The 16,851-nt window shown below is 36.1% G+C and overlaps 1 protein-coding gene across 1 annotated transcript in view; it reads left to right on the top strand.

Moving 5' to 3' along the window:
• SLC30A9 (solute carrier family 30 member 9) overlaps window positions 1–16,851 on the top strand; it is an 85,333-nt gene that overhangs the window by 34,696 nt on the left and 33,786 nt on the right. Inside the window, exons 4-8 of the mRNA XM_030313958.2 lie at window positions 1,320–1,419; window positions 3,414–3,506; window positions 3,892–3,974; window positions 9,214–9,272; window positions 15,628–15,695. Of these exons, the coding sequence (XP_030169818.1) occupies window positions 1,320–1,419; window positions 3,414–3,506; window positions 3,892–3,974; window positions 9,214–9,272; window positions 15,628–15,695 (403 nt within the window). The remainder of the gene's footprint in view (window positions 1–1,319; window positions 1,420–3,413; window positions 3,507–3,891; window positions 3,975–9,213; window positions 9,273–15,627; window positions 15,696–16,851) is intronic.

Below are 16,851 nucleotides of genomic sequence, written 5' to 3'. Positions count from 1 at the left end.
ATACTGCACTTTGTTGGAAGTGTTATTAAATATTATTTGTGCATTTGATTTTAATAGTTAATGTGTTATTTTAAGAGTCCTTTCTAGCTACTGTAGTGACAGGTAATTTTAGTCTTAATATACTCTTTCCACTTCAAAGTACAATGGAAAACTCATTAATAGATCTGAGAATAGAATATGAAGTAACTGGGTGACAGTTTGAAATGGAACACGTGACTTGTGTTGTTTTGTCCTGCTCTTCAGATATTTGCTCATGTTATTTACCTACGTTATGTGACCAGAAGTCTCATTTTGCAATGATTTATAAACATAGACCTATGTTGAGTGTAATTTTTAATTCACAGACTATAATTGATGCCAAATTGGTATTTTGTTATTGATCTCTGGGTTGTTTTTTTTTTTTTTCAACGTTTATTTATTTTTGGGACAGAGAGAGACAGAGCATGAACGGGGGAGGGGCAGAGAGAGAGGGAGACACAGAATGGGAAACAGGCTCCAGGCTCTGAGCCATCAGCCCAGAGCCTGACGCGGGGCTCGAACTCCCAGTCCGCGAGATCGTGACCTGGCTGAAGTCGGACGCTTAACCGACTGCGCCACCCAGGCGCCCCGATCTCTGGTTTTTTAATGAACAATTTGATGCTTGGTAATGGGGAAATAATTTAGTAGAAGACAGTATTTTACCTGTTACCCATAATAAACCTTCTATAATTTTGTTAAACTTCCTATAATTTTTAACTGATAAAAATATTCCTTACATTTACTTTAGCTTTCTTACATTATGTGAAATAGTCCAGTGGCTTTCAGGCCTTTTTTGACTACACCTCACGTAAGAAATATGAATGAAAACAAAAGTTTTCACAAAGAGTACTTATTCATTGTATGTAGTACTCTTAGATTACTTTCTATTTTCATTTTTTTATAAAAAATGTTTGAAAAACATTGAGCCAGTATGGAATTTTTTTTATTGAAACTTCATTTTCATTTAGACCCTAGACAATTTAAATTGTATTAGTACAATTTAAACAGACCAGTAATACCTCTACAAGATGTCCATTAGACAAAGGATTAGCATTTTGGCATCAGTTATAGCTGAGCTATGGAGATAAAATCTACATTTAGGCAACAAAAGGGATTCTGTCCTATTCTGCACTTGGAGAATTTCCTTTTCTGATGCCATTCAGCGCATCAGGAAAAACATCAATTTTCTATGAAATTCATTAGTGAACCCACTTAAACATCAGCAAATGTTTATCTTCTAATATCGTTTCCAATTTGCATATTTATTATGTTTTTTTTTTAATTGTTATTTTTGGTTTTAGTCAAAGCAGTCCTTAAGAAGAGGGAATATGGACCAAAGTACACTCAGAATAATTTCATCACTGGAGTCAGAGCAATAAATGAGTTCTGTCTGAAATCCAGGTATAGTAGGTTTTTCTTTTTCTTTTTCTTTTTTAATGTGATAGTTCTATCTAATCTAAATAGCCATTTATTTCTTAGAATATGTTACTTGCTACCATCCATGTGGAAATTTTCCCATGACAGCTTCCTAAATTGAAGATCTATTTTGTTCAGTTAAAAAATGTTAAGATTGTTAGCTTACTAAACTGAATTCTGCTTCAACATGAGCAACTCCAGTCTTTTGTGAAGTCTTAAAAAAGTTCAAAAAGGTAGGTTCTTGGGGTGTCTGCGTGGCTCAGTTGGTGGGTGTCTGGCTCTTGATCTTGGCTCATGTTATGATCTCACAGTTCACGGGATTGAGCCCCGTGTAGGGCTCCTGCACTGACAGCATGGAGCCTGCTTGGGATTCTCTCTCCCGTTCTCTCTCTGCTACTCTCCCACTCGTACTTTCTCTCTCAAAATAAATAAACTTAAAAAAAAGGTTCTTCAAAACTTCTGTATCCCACAAGAACCTTAGGAGTTTTATTATTGTGTTAATATGTAGCTTATTATTAATAAGATATTTGTGTATTTGTTTAACTTTTTAAAGTTTTGGGTTTATTTGGCTAGCAGAGTTGAGTAATTTAGTTACATTTATGTTCACACTCCAGCTATGGTTTCTGTTGAGCATAAATTATTTTTCTGGTATCTTTTTGTTACTAATTTTGTTGTAATCTTAGATATTTATTGAGATATTTGTCACAAATTTAGAAGCCCCCCCCCTCCTTTTGTGTGTTTACCTAAGGAAGCCATATTACGTTGAGGATTTCTTGGCAATTTAGACATCAGATTTAGCCTTTTTCCCCTCTCCCTCCTCGTCACATCCTATGTATTATAGTATCAAGAAATAAGAATTCCTGTCATCAGTTTTGTAACTTACTTAACTATTAAAAACAACATTGTAACATTGTAAAAACAGTTGTAACAGTGATGTAAAAGAACGTTCTGTTTCACACTGAGTACTTCATTTAGTTCTCACAAAAATTTTGTGAATTAAGTGGATTAGGTGTTGCTGTCTCCGCATTGTAGGCCAAGAAACATAGTAAAGAGGTCAGTGGCAACCTGGCTCACTTAGTGAGTCAGCATCAGGGAACTAGGATACATATCTTTGATAGGTAAACATTTTTTTACTAATATGTGATGGTTGGTTATGTTGGCTTGTTTTATTTATGTATTTATTTATTTATTTATTTTTAAAGATTTTATGTTAAATAATCTCCACACTCAAGTTGGGGCTCGAACCCACAACCCCAAGGTCAAGAGTCGCACACTCCACTGACTGAGCCAGCCAGGTGCCCGGGTTGTTGACTTATGTTAAACTCCAAAATAATTTCTTGGGATTTAATATATTCCATAGTAACCAGATTTTTACTTATAGGTCTTTCCATTGCTCTTGTAGAATTTCCTTAGAAAGACCAATAATCAAATTTAGAATGACTATTTAGCCGTGACTTGATGAATACATAAACCCTTCAGAATTTAAGAGAATGGAAAATAAATAACACAGAATTGACATATACACTTTATGACTTGATACCTATAAATAGTATTACCACTTAGTATCATCAGTTAGTATTAATCTGGATATAAACAAGTATGACGATAAGTTTTAAATTTAAATTCTTAAATAGAGGATGATATCCTAATCCATGTTTTTTCTACTTTTCACTTTTTCCTCATACATCAGACATTGCAGTGGAATGTCCATAACAGATAAAAAACAAACACTGATGAATTAGTTGAATCTCTACATATTATGTTACCTATAGTGAGCATCAAGAATAATTTTTTTTTCACTGTCTCTTTTGGTATGCAAAAATGCCTCCTTTAAACTGATCTTTAAAGCCTTTAACTGATCTGTATAGCCTTTAAAAATCAGGATCAAGGTAGTGGCTTTTATCTGCCCCTAATAATCCTTCTGAGTACCTCAACTATATGAACCTTGTCTGAATAAATTCAGCATGTTTCTTTTCCAGTGATCTGGAACAACTTCGAAAAATCAGACGACGAAGTCCTCATGAAGATACCGAGTCCTTTACCGTATACTTGAGATCGGATGTGGAGGCAAAGTAAGAATATAGTTCTTTTAGAATAAATGTACAAGCCAAATTTGGGATTAATAAAAACCCATCTTATATAGACGCAGAAGTTTTTAAAGGATATATTTAAAAAGCAGAGTATTTTCATATTTGCAAACTTGTCTATCTGTGAGTTACTAGTATATACTAGTTAACTAAAAGTATATCAAAATTTATAAGAAAATTTGCTGTTGAAGTTACTGTTACTGTTTAGATTTAATTTAGAAAAGCTTCTTCAGTGTTTTATATTTTTTCTAAAGGACCTTATGCTTTGTTGTAAGATTCTCGTATAGTTATAATTCGTCTAGATTTAAATATGATTACAATAATGTCATTAAAATTGTTCATTGTCAATGGCCCATGTGTGTATGTGCAGATCTTTGGAAGTTTGGGGAAGCCCTGAAGCTCTTGCCAGAGAGAAAAAACTGCGTAAGGAAGCAGAAATAGAATACAGAGAAAGTAAGTATATTCAATTTAAAGTGGAGTTAATTAAAACATAACGTGCAGGTGAAACTGGGGCCTTTAATGAATAACTGTACTTCCTAGCCGTTGCAGGTCTCTTGACTTTGGCTCTGTTGGTTCTAGCAAATACCAGTTTCTACTTTATAAAACAGTACCTTTTTTTTTTTTTTTCCTCCTGTATGGCTCTTTAAAGATGATGAGAGGTAACAAAGCTAGATGGTTGTTTCTATAAGATATGTCAATATTATAATTTATAGTCTGATTTGAAGATTATATTTGTGTATGTATATATATCTATATATATAGATATATATATATATAAAGCCACCTATATATATATTTATACACATATAAAGAATAAAAAGCCTCCTTTCATTTCCTGTAGTTACTATCTCATTTTCCTGACTATAGATAACTGTTGTTGGCAATTTGGTGTATATCTATCCAGAATATTTCTGATGAATTTTCAAATTTCTGTACATATTTTTTCACTTAAACATAATTGGGTGACACTATGCATATTGTTTGGCGTCTTGTCCTTTATGTTTACCAGTGTGACTGTAAACATCTTTCCATGTCTTTCTATAGAGCTCTACCTCACTCTCATTCTTTTTTAACAGCTACAGAGTATTCTGTTATATGGATATAACAAGCTTTATGTTCTCCAATTTTTTACCATTACAAAGAACCATTAGTGAATGTCATATTTTAAAATATATAATATATACTGTTATTAAAAATACATGGTATAAAATGTTAGTAGAATTTTAGGGTTGAAGGACATGGGCATTTTAAGATTTGGTAGAATGATTAGTTCTGAATAATTATTCTCCAAAGGCATATTGTGTCAATTTATACTTACAGTGTATGAGGGTGACTATTTCCTCATATCCTTGACAGTGCTGGATGTTACCATTGTTTTAACTTTCTTATGTATTTGATGGACAACAGATGGTACCTTTAATTTTGAGTTTTTCTGATTACCACTGAGGTTGGTTATCTTTTAATATATTTGTTTTTCTTAGTTTTCTGTGATAATTTTTATATCCTTTACTCTTCTGCTAGATTGTGTATCTTTTAAAATAGATTTTCATGAGTTTTTGGTGTATTTTTAACCCTTAATTTTGTATGTTCTGAATATTTTCTTTTGCTCCTTCTTCATATTTTGTTTTATCCACCCCCCCGTTAGTGGGAGATTTCAGACATAGGAGTACAGAGGAAAGTGTAACAACTCCTCGAGAATCCCATCACTCAGCTTTACAGTTATCAACATATGGCCAAACTTGTTTTATCTGTATTTCCTTTACTAACCCTCACTCTACTGAGGGTTTGTAATTCACTCTGCTGAATTATTTTGAAACCAGTCCCAGCTATTATATTATTCCATCTATAAATATTTCAGTATATGTCTCTAAAAAACAGGTATTTGTTTTAGTTAGTTCATATGATGGTGATGGTTAAACTGCTTTAGAAAAGCTCACTAACCACTGCCCTCAATGATCTGTCAGTAGGTCTTAATATCCTCTCAGTTGCCCTTTAGTTGAAGATCTAGGATGTTTTTGTATAGTTTTAATTTTGGCAAAGAAAATGAGTGACCTTCTGCTGATTATTTCTTTTCTTGACAAAGTTGAAAAAACATTTTGTCTCTTTCCAGCTAATCTAGTCAGGAGGAATAAGGACTATATTTGAGGTTCTTGTAGGCCCGGAATATATGATATTCAGATATCTGTATGTTGAGCAAGTGTAGATTGTTTTGCACAATCCAAGTCCTTTAAATCATAGTTCAGCATTTTGAAAAGTAATAAGGAGAATCAGTGAATCCTAGGATCTGTGCAGTTTTTGCCTCTTAGAAGAAGCAAACATTTGTTGACTGTATATTCACAGATATGCTAAAGAGAGCTGCACCTAAATCCACAGGGGTGAAATATTTCAGTAAAACAAATACATACTGGGATCAGGGAACCTCAGAATTTTGGTATCACTATTCAAAGACTTCCATTGGGTATCTTTTCAGTAATACAGATGCTAATACTGGATATGATCAAATGTCGTTCCAGTAGGGCAGATTGCATTGGGGAATTAGATGCTGGCACTGCAGTTACAGATCTGTTCTATTACTTTGGGGAACTGATAGAATGTGGCAGGATTAAAATATAGATAGAGGTGCTAGTATCTGAGAAAAATACACACTTACTTTTCTTTGACAGGCTTTATTTAGGAGAATCTGAATTCTTCAACTGTATTTCTAAATTCTGTACAGGACCAAAGCTTAAAGGTGACAATATTACCTTCCCCTGATGAGTTGGTGAAATTTCTAAATGGAAATACGGTCAGTAATATAGATAGAAAAGGGATAGAGAGAGCTTCTTGAGAGTATGGGAGTTCAGTATAAAGAGGGGGAGCGGTGAGATAGGAAGGAGATCAAGGAGAAGTGAAACCAGCTGAAGGAAGATATGCAAGGAAGGAAAAACCAAGTAGGGCAAAGTAGTGGTGCTCAAATTGTCCCATTTTTGGCCAGTGGAAGCACCTCAGGTTGGTTCCAAAGTCCTTTTGTCATAACCCTAGTGTTGTAGCCTCCTTGCTTTTAGGTACAGTAAGATGTTTCAGGTTTATCTTCTATATTTCCTGCCCCGGACTGGGCATTACGCATCTCTGGAAGGAACTACATTTCTTTCTAGTAGGAAATAAAATTGAGAGAGTCTACTTTGGGCATCAGGGATATTCATTTGTAGTAGGTTGTCATATGTTTAAGGTCTTTCCATGGACAGAGGTAGGAAATGCTTTTTTTTTTTTCCTTAAGAGAGAAGATATATAGGCTGTTTTGAAAAACTGAATGTTTCTTTTTCTTTGTTGTGTTTTGTATCTCTTTTCTTACACTGAAAATTTTATTTTTTAGTCCATTGATATAATTAATTACATTTTTTGTTTACACATATAGAAAGAATATAGTGTAGTTTCTGATAATAATACCAGTATTATTGCCATCAGGATGATTTAAGATTTACTTTTTTTTTTTTTTTTTGGTCTTTAGTATATATCCCACTAGGGATATATAGTTATATTTCTGTGTTTTAAATTCACTTGAAATTTCTGTCTGTATGGATAAACCACAAAATAGGTGTAAAATTTGGTTCATTTGTTTCATTTTGCTTATGATTTTTAGAAATAATTTTGATTTATTTTTATTTTATAATTTTGTAAAACATTTACATGATTATCTAGAATCACATCTACCAGATAAAAATACTTCAGAGAAATTTAGCTTCCACTCCTATCCTCTCCACCCTATTCTCCCTCTTGTATCAGTAACCATTTAGAAAATTAGTTTTGAGGTTATTTATTCCATTAAAAAATGTATTATGAAATAGCATATAGGGGCGCCTGAGTGCCTCAGTCGGTTAAGTGTCCAACTCTTTTTTAAAATTTTTTTTAATCTTTATTTATTTTTGAGAGAGAGACAGAGTGTGAGCAGGGGAGGAGCAGAAAGAGAGGGAGACACAGAATCTGAAGCAGGCTCCAGGCCCTGAGCTGTCAGCACAGAGGCCGACACAGGGCTCGAACTCATGAACTATGAGATCGTGACCTGAGCTGAAGTCGGATGCTCAACCAACTGAGCCATCCAGGCACCCCAAGTGTCCAACTCTTGATTTTGGTTCAGGACATGCGTGATCTCATGGTTTATGAGATTGAGCCCCGTGGAGCCTGCTTGGAATTCTCTCTCTCTCTCTCTCTCTCTCTCTCTCTGCCCCTCATATACACTCTCTCCCTCAAAATAAATAGATGAACTTTAAAAAAAGTTCCAAAACACAAATAGTACAATACTATTAAAAGAGAAATAGAAATAGCATATACACTGGTATTACCCCCTCAGACCCCTTTTGCTAAATAAGGTATATTTTCTGTTCTTGGCTTTTTTGTTTGGCACTATGTCCTAAGGACCATTCTATAGTAGTAAATAGAGACATTTTTTTCATTCCTTTTATAATACTCCCATTTTGGGGGGTATACCATAGTTTATTCAGTTATTTCCCCATAGGTCATTTCTAGTCTTTTGCTATTAAAATAATGATACCACAAGTAGCTTGTACATACATTAAAGGAAATATATAAAGTTCACAGTTTGAGAAAAGATAGTAATAGAAGTTTGTTCTTGTTGTATTTTTAAACGTTGGGCTAAGAAATGAGGAATTGGTTCTTCTATCAAGCTTAAGTAACTCATATTTTTAGGTAATATTGAGAACAGAATCTTAATATCAAAGTGCTTTTCTCTCATTGTAAAGCCAGATTTCTTCCCACAAAAAACACAACCAAATTTATCATTTTAACAGAGTGTTAAGTATCTTTGCATTGTTCTGAAACAAATCTCTAGAAATAATTCCCGAACTTTTTCATCATGTAAAACTGGAACTATACCTGTTAAGCAATGGCCCTTTCTTCTTACCTGTAGCCCTTGGTAACCACTATTCTACTTTGTGGTTCTATGAATTTGACTACTGTAGATATCTCAGGTAAATAGAATCATACAATATTTGTATTTTTGACTGAGTTATTTCACTTAGCATACTGTCCTCAGTGTCCGTCCATGTGACAGGATGTCCTTCCTTTTTAAGTATGAATAATATTTCCTTGTATGTATATGCCACCTTTTGTTTATCCACTCATCTGTCCATTGACATTTTGGTTGCTTTCACTTCTTGGCTATTCTGAATAGTGATGCTCTGAATATGGGTATGTAAATATCTCTTTGAGACCTGCTTTTTTATTTATTTTTTGGGTGTATACCCAGAAGTGGGATTGCTAGATCATATGGTAGTTTTTAATATTTTTGAGGAACCCTCCATATTGTTTTCCATGGTGGTTACACCATATTACAGTCCCACCAGCATGCACAAGGTTTTCAGTTTCTCCATATCCTCGCCAACACTTGTTTTCTGGGCTTTGTTTCATTTTGCTTTTGGATAATGGCCATTCTGATGGCTGTGAGGTGATACCTCATTGTGGTCTTAATTTGCATTTTGCTGATAATTAGTGTGATATGTTGGCCATTTAATGTGCTTGTTGGCCATTTGTATATCTTCTTTGGAGAAAGAAGAGTCCTCTGCCCATTTTGTATTTGGCCGCTAGCCTGTGGAATATATTTAACATAGTCTTAAAGAGAATAATTGTGTTAACCTAAAATATGACTGATAAGAATATGTATGAGCTAAATGTATTTTGTGATTCTTTTCTTTTAAAGGGCTATTTAGAAACCAAAAAATATTAAGAGAATATAGAGACTTCCTGGGAAACACTAAGGTAAGGTTATCTTTCTGCTATTATGTGTATATGTTTTGCACGGTGAAGTGTTAGTGTCAGTCTTTTGTGAAAATCTAGCATATCTGATCATAATTCAAGATTCTCCTGAGCACATTGTAACTTACTGAAATAGTCTGTTTGCTTCTGTGTGGTTTTCTTAAAATTAAAAAAAACTGGGAGGGGGGGCGCCTAGGTGGCTCAGTCAGTTAAGTGTCTGACATTGGCTCCAGTCATTATCTCGGGTTTATGAGTTCAAGTCCTGCTGCGGGTTCTGTGCTGACAGCTCAAAGCGTGGAGCCTGCCTCAGATTCTGTGTCTCCCTCTGTCTCTCTGCCCCTCTCCCTCTCTCACGTGCTCTCTATCAAAAATAAACATTAAAAAAAATTTAAAAACTTGGGACATATGTTCTTTTTGAATTCATAGTAGTGTTATAAACCATAAGTGTATAGATCGTAGGTGACAGAGAAGACTGTTTTCTTAGGTTTTTAGCAAAGTTTAAACTCTCACGTACACCTTTAATTTTCTTTATCCTGTCTCCTACTCCTAACCCTGATTAAATATTCAAACTGCCACTTCTCTGCTTGTACCCAAAATGTTCAGCCCTTGGAGTTTCACAGCCACTGATTGTTCTTTCTTATTATATGTATATATAAAATCAGTGGGGGCGCCTGGGTGGCTCAGTCAGTTAAGCGTCCGACTTCGGCTCAGGTCATGATCTTGCGGTCCATGGGTTTGAGCCCCGCGTCGGGCTCTGTGCTGACAGCTCAGAGCCTGGAGCCTGTTTCAGATTCTGTGTCTCCCTCTTTCTCTGACCCTCCCCTGTTCATGCTCTCTCTCTGTCTCAAAAATAAATGTTAAAAAAATTTTTTTTAATTAATAAAAATAAAATCAGTGGATACAATGTTGACAGTCTTACTAAACTTGCAGAGGACATTCATTCTCTTTACTCTGTGAGATAGCTATTCCATACTTTTCCTCTCTTCCCACACTTCCTATAGCCTTACTCTTCAGCTGATGACCTTGCTTCATATTTCATTGAAAAAAATAGATGTGGGGCGCCTGGATGGCTCAGTCGGTTGAGCGTCCGACTTCAGCTCAGGTCATGATCTCACGGTCTGTGAGTTCGAGCCCCGCATCTGGCTCTGTGCTGACAGCTCAGAGCCTGGAGCCTGCTTCCGATTCTGTGTCTCCCCCCTCTCTGCCCCTCCCCCATTCATGCTCTGTCTCTCTCTGTCTCAAAAATAAATAAAAACATTTTAAAAAATTAAAAAAAAATAGATGTAATCGGATAAAAGTACCTCACTTTCCATCACCAGATTTACTGACTTACCTACTTGTGTGCCAGAATACTTCCTACTAGAAGGATTACTATTGGGACCAGTATAGAAAGTTTACCTTTATTATCCTACCTCTTACTCTCTTCTGAATTCTCTTCATTTGGGCTTTGATTCCCACCACTCCACTGAAATGGCTCTTAGCAAAGTCCTCACAACCTCCGAAATACCAGGTAGTCATGTCCAGAGTCAGCTTTGCATTTAAACCTAAATGGGAGGTATCTCCCGTGAAGAAGTCAGTGTCCTATCTGGAGAAAAGACCCGCCATGTAAATTGTCTCCTTTCTTCTGAGTTACATTTGAGACATTGCTCCCTTTTGGCAGAATTTAAGTTGGCAGTGATGAGGACTCTAGTCATATTTTACTTGATATTCTTTTCTTTTCCATTCATTATATTCAAAACTCTTTAATTTCCATTTCCCCTTTGAGTTTTTTGCTTCTGGCATCCCAGTGATAGATAGAGCCTTTGTATGCCTTATGAGCCAGCCTTTTCACTTCAGTGCTATGGTAGCTGCTGCCACTGCCAATTCCTGTGAGGCTGGTGAGACCTGCTCCCTGGGAAGGTCTGTTCGTACTGTTGTATCTGTTTTACATGGAGGGTCATTGTCACCAGATTTTTGAATAGTAGCTATTGACTTCTGAAATCTGTGTCACTAGAGGCCTTTGAGGATTAATAGTCGTCAACCCTGAAATGTTCCAGGATTTGAATAGAATTTCTTTGTGTTACACCCCTTTTTGTAGTAATAGGATAACACCTTAGTATTTAATTTCCCTTTACTGTTCCATGTTCCTATAAGGAACATTCACTCTCCTACTGAAGATGGCTGCTTTCCTTCTCCGAAATATATGGGGCTAGTCCTATTTGCTGGAATTAAATACCTTCTTTGCTTTTATTTGTTTTTTTTTCTTCCCAGATCAAGACACTTGTTTTTCTATGGTATTTTTCTTTGTCTTAGGAAATTCCAGTAGTGATTGATATATATGAACTTACTATCTATCTTCTGAGTCTGCCAAAAGCATTCTCTCCTCAGAACACTATCTATCTGATATCTAATTTGTTGTTATCCCTTTATTTTTTTTAAAAGTTTTTATCTATCTATCTATCTATCTATCTAAAAGTCTTATTTAGGGACGTCTTGGTAGCTCAGTTGGTTAAGGTCGTGATCGCAAGGCTCGTGAGTTTGAGCCCCATATTGGGCTCTGTGCTGACCGCTCAGAGCCTGGAGCCTGCGTCAGATTCTGTGTCTATGTCTGTCTCTGCCCCTCGCCTGCTCTTGCTATGTCTTTGTCTCTCTCAAAAATAAACATTAAAAAAAAGTTTTATTTATTTGGAGAGAGAGAGAGAGAGAGAGCACAAGCTGGGGAGAGGTGGAGAGAAGGGAAAGAGAGAATCCCTGGCGGGTTCTGTGCTGTCAGCATGGAGCTCGACGTAGGGCTTGAACTCACAAATCTGTGAGATGATGACTGAGCCAAAACCAAGAGTCAGACGCTTAACCATCTGAGCTACCCAGGTGCCCCTCTCGTTGTTCCTTTAATATGTTTCTACTTTCTTGTGCCTTTCCTTAGAATTCTAATTCTGTGAATTTCTTCTTAGAGTCCTTTAGAGCATCAGAAGTACCTTTATCTCCTCTTGCAGTTATAACCCTGAAATACATCAGTAGTGCTTTGAGTATTTTTTGCTGATTTTGTTGGTAGTCTTTTTTTGAAATATTGCCGAATTTTGGTTCTGTTCCAATATTTTTAAAAAAATTGTTTGTAATGCAAAATTTCAAATATATGCAAAAGTAGAAAAAAAATAGATATTTGATGTACCCATCTTCCAGTTTCAGTAGTTCCCAGCATGGTGGCCATTCTGATTTCTAGAGATGGTTCTCCCATTCCTTTCATTATGGAATTTATTGGTAACTTTAACAGGATACTTCCCAAGTGGCTTGTGAATCTTGGCTCCTTGTGGATCTCTTGCTTTTCCTTGGACTTCGTCACTATTTCTGATGTAGTGACAACTAACACATAATCATCTTTTCTACAGTCTTTTTTATCAGAACAGTTTGAGCTCAGTGAATCTGTTGTTCTTTAATATTCTATTCTGATTTTAAAGATATCATTTTCTTTCTTTATCTTATTTATCCACAAAGTCCTTAAACCTTTCTTCTAAAGAAATATTTCTCATCTTCCACCATCTTAAGCAGCATCTTTGCATTTATTTCTATACAGTTTTACTATTCCTAAAATAATTTCATGGAGGTTTTTTTTTTCTCTCTCTCTTCAGCCAAAGGATGCGTGCGGCACATTCTCATTGTGATAAGACAGACATACTGTGGTTTCTATTTATCAGTAAGTGATAGAACTCGGAAATCTAGAGCCGTGGTCAGAATTTATAGTTTGCATATCTAAGTTCAAGTTGAAGTCATGCGAATAAAGTTTCTCCCTGCCTAGTTCCTTATCTTAGTCCTGCAGGCAGTTCAAAACAAAATTTGGGGCATCTAATTGCACATTGTCAAGACCTGACCCTAACACTTTAAATCTAGAAGCTCCCTCTTGTGTTCTGTGGTCCATAGGAAACTTAGGAGGTGCTGTGTAAAATCCTGGTCTGCAGACCTGACTGCAAAACACTGTAAGAGTATGAACAAATTAAAAAAGACATTTTTCTCCCCTCATGCCTGAAATGGCAATACCATGCCAAGGTGCCTCTGTAGAATTCACATTTAAGCTGCAGCACCCTGTCTTACAGGACCTGCACCTTCAGTGAGGACTGTTTCTACTTATTCAAAACCAGCACATTCAGTGAGGGCTGTTTCTAATTGCAAAACCATTGTAGTCTGCTGCTAGGGGACAAAACTGCCATAAGCTGTGGTGACTTCCCAAGAACTGACTCTCACGTGGCATGATCCCAGTAACAACCTAAAATTTTACTCTTTTGTTTTCCTCAGCTATTTCTCAGAGTTCTGAGCCAGCGTATGAGATCTTAGAGACTCTTCTTATTTAGACTTATTTAGACTTATGTAGGCAATTTACTGGGCAGTAAATTGTAGACGGTTCTACCCATCTTGCCCAGATACGTAGCCATGAAAGAACAGAAGAGAATGTGTACCACATCCCAAAATAAAGGAGGGAGTTAATAAGCATGCCCAGCATTCTCTCCCAAACTTACCTCACTAAACTTAGTCAACCTCCAGAGGGCCACTGGGGAGGGGGGACGGGCTGGCTAAATGCAAGAGGCCACACTGTCAGCGGGGGTGCGAGTATCTATCCTCATGGAAATCAGAGGAAGAAGTATTCAAGTGCCTACCACCACCAGCAGTATTCTGTTCCCTTGGAACACCTTGTTTTCTAGGAGCCCAAGACAGCCTTTCACCTGGTTTTCCTTCTAATTTCATGAATACCTCCTCTTTATCTCTTCTGCAACAAAACTGCTTTTTTACTCAATCTCCAAATGTTAGACATTTATTATAGACCCTTTTATACTTAAATCCCATCAGTAGATCTGACTGGCATTTTCTTCAAAATAGATACCTAGTATAACTGCTTCTCCCCATGTCTCTTATTGAAACCTTAGTCTAAACTATCACTATCTTTTACCTGGAGTATCCTCCTGATTGTTCTCTCCACTATGCTTTTGTCTCCATAATTTAGTCTCTACATTATAAACTCTGTCTTTGTAAAACATAAATTAGACTATGTCAAGTATCTGTATAAAATCATACAGTGCCTTCTTTTTGCCATTAGAATAAAATTTATACTCCTTACCGTATTCTCCAAAATCCGATGGGATATGGCCCCTGCTTCCTTCTCTGTCCTCAACCCCTACCATTTTCCTTGCTCTCTATGTTCTTAGCCACACCAACCTTATTTTGTGCTTCTCTTCCAGCCTTTAAATATGCTGTATACTCTGTCTGAAACTGTTCTTCCAGATTTTTTCATGGTTGCTTCCTTATCATCCTTGAACCTCTTTCCTACTCTAGTTAAAATAAATCTTCCCACATATACCCTCCCCCTCCCATACGTGTTCCTCTCCATTCTGTTTTATCTTCCTTATTTTATTCATTATTTTCTGGTATATACTTGTTTATGGATTTATTCTCTATCTTTCTGGACTGGACTGGGAGATCAGTGAAAGCAGGGACTCTTGTTTTGTTTACTGTCAGGTCCCAGAATTGTGCGAGGCATGTAGTAGTTGCACGATGAAAATTTCTTGAATAAATGCCATAAGGCGGAATATATGCAGTACTTTAATAGAAATTAAATTGAATTGAATTTTAATAATAAATGTGCAGCAGAATGAATATTTATTCTCTGTGACTGACCAAGGAAGGCTTTATGTAGAAAAGTGCCACCTGGCATAACATGGAAGAAGATGAGTAAAACCTGGACAGATTGTGTTGGAAGATGATGATAACATTCCAGGGAGAGGAAAGAGCAGGAGAAAAAATGCAGAAAGCATACATTGAAGGAAGAGTAAAACTACATTTAACTCAAGAAAGATATTTTTCTTTACTTGGTTTATTTCTTTTGTTTTGGTGTGTTTAGGAATTAAACTTATTATCACTCGAGGTCTTTGGTGTTTAGAGAGCAGTAAGGAGTTAAATTAGAGAAGGAAACTTGGCTTTGGCTGTTCCTTGTTTAAAAGTTAAGGAGTTGCTCAAGAAATGGGAAAATTTTAGAGTGTATCAGTTGTAGTTCAGTACATTTTTATCACTTTATCCCTAGTTTCTGTGTAACCAACTCAGATCTTTTCTGGCGATAGGAAATTACTTACAAGGAAGCAAAATAAACATTTATTGTTTTGGAAAAAGACCATAGGCATTCTCAATTTCCATCTTCTCACTTTTCGAAGAGGAAATTCTGGAGATAAATAAATAAATAAGTAAATAAGTAAATAAATAAATAAATAAATAAATAAATCTAGTTGTTTAGAGGTTTTGAAAGAAGAGATGTTTTTCTGGTGTCTCAGAGTCACTTAAAAGCATTAAACTGCTTCCCTGGGAAATTTTAGAGATTTATTTGTTTGGTTCTTTTTTATAGCCACGGTCCAGAACGACATCAGTTTTTTTTAAAGGGCCAGGAAAAGTGGTGATGGTTGCCATTTGCATGTAAGTACTGAAAAATAAGCCATTTGAAATAGAAACATGTTATTTTTAATGTGTATATCCATGAATGTAAACATTTATTACTTAATATCTAGATAGTTAGAAGTTTATATCATTTTAATACTTTTGTTTTTTAAGTTTATTTATTTTGAGAGACAGAGAGAGAGCTGGAGAGGGGCCAAGAGAGAGGGAGACAGAATCCCAAGCAGGCTCCATGCTATCAGCTCAGAGCCCGATGTGGGGCTCGAATTCACAAACCGTGAGATCATGACCTGAGCCAAAACCAAGAGTCCGATGCTTAACCGACTGAGCCACCCAAGCATCCCAAAAGTTTATATTGTTCTAGAAGGAAGTCGAATGAGTCTTTGTTAATTATTGTCAGTAAAGTGATGAAGGAAGAGTCCACATAGATACCTGTGCTTGTACTGTGTCTATTTTTGGTGTCGTTAAGATCTAAGAACAGTTGCTCTCTGAAAATCCTCTTATTTTGGGGGCTCCTGGGTGGCTCAGTCGGTTAATCCTCCAACTTTAGCTCAGGTCATGATCTCACAGTTTATGAGTTTGAGCTCTGCATCGGGCTAATGTCAGAGCGGAGCCCACTTCGGATCCTTTGTCTCCCTCTCTCTCTGCCCCTCTCCTGCTTCTGCATGTGTTTTCTCTGTCTCTCAAAAATAAATAAAAACATTGAAAATTCTCTTATTTTCATTGGGGTTGATAGAATTTTTTTTTTTTTTTTTTTTTTTTTTATAAAGGTGAATTATGTGCACCTGGGGTGGCTCAGTTAGTTGAACATGGGACTTTTGATTTCAGCTCAGGTCATGATCTCAGGGTTGTGAGATCAACCCTGAGTCAGCTCTGTACTGAGCTTGGAGGCTGCTTGAGATTCTCTTTCTCCTGCCCCTCTCCCCTTCTCGTGCTCGCTCGCTCACTCTCTGTGTCTCTGGAAGAAAAAATGGTGAATTTGCCAAGATCATTTTTTGAATAACTAAACCAGCATGGGTTGTAACTACAGAAGAATATCTGCACTCTTGTTTTTTCACTTACCTCAGAAGAACATAATTGATATTTGTGCCTCTTCTTTTTCTTTCTAATTGATTCCTATTGTTATTTTCTTTCTTTTGCTGATTAATCTATCTTAGGATGTTTAAAAAGTTTAATT

The sequence above is a fragment of the Lynx canadensis genome, chromosome B1 (genome assembly GCF_007474595.2).
Source record: "Lynx canadensis isolate LIC74 chromosome B1, mLynCan4.pri.v2, whole genome shotgun sequence".
Lineage (NCBI taxonomy): Eukaryota > Metazoa > Chordata > Mammalia > Carnivora > Felidae > Lynx > Lynx canadensis.
The sequence above is the reverse complement of the archived record's forward strand: the minus strand, read 5'-3'. Positions and strand labels throughout refer to the sequence as shown.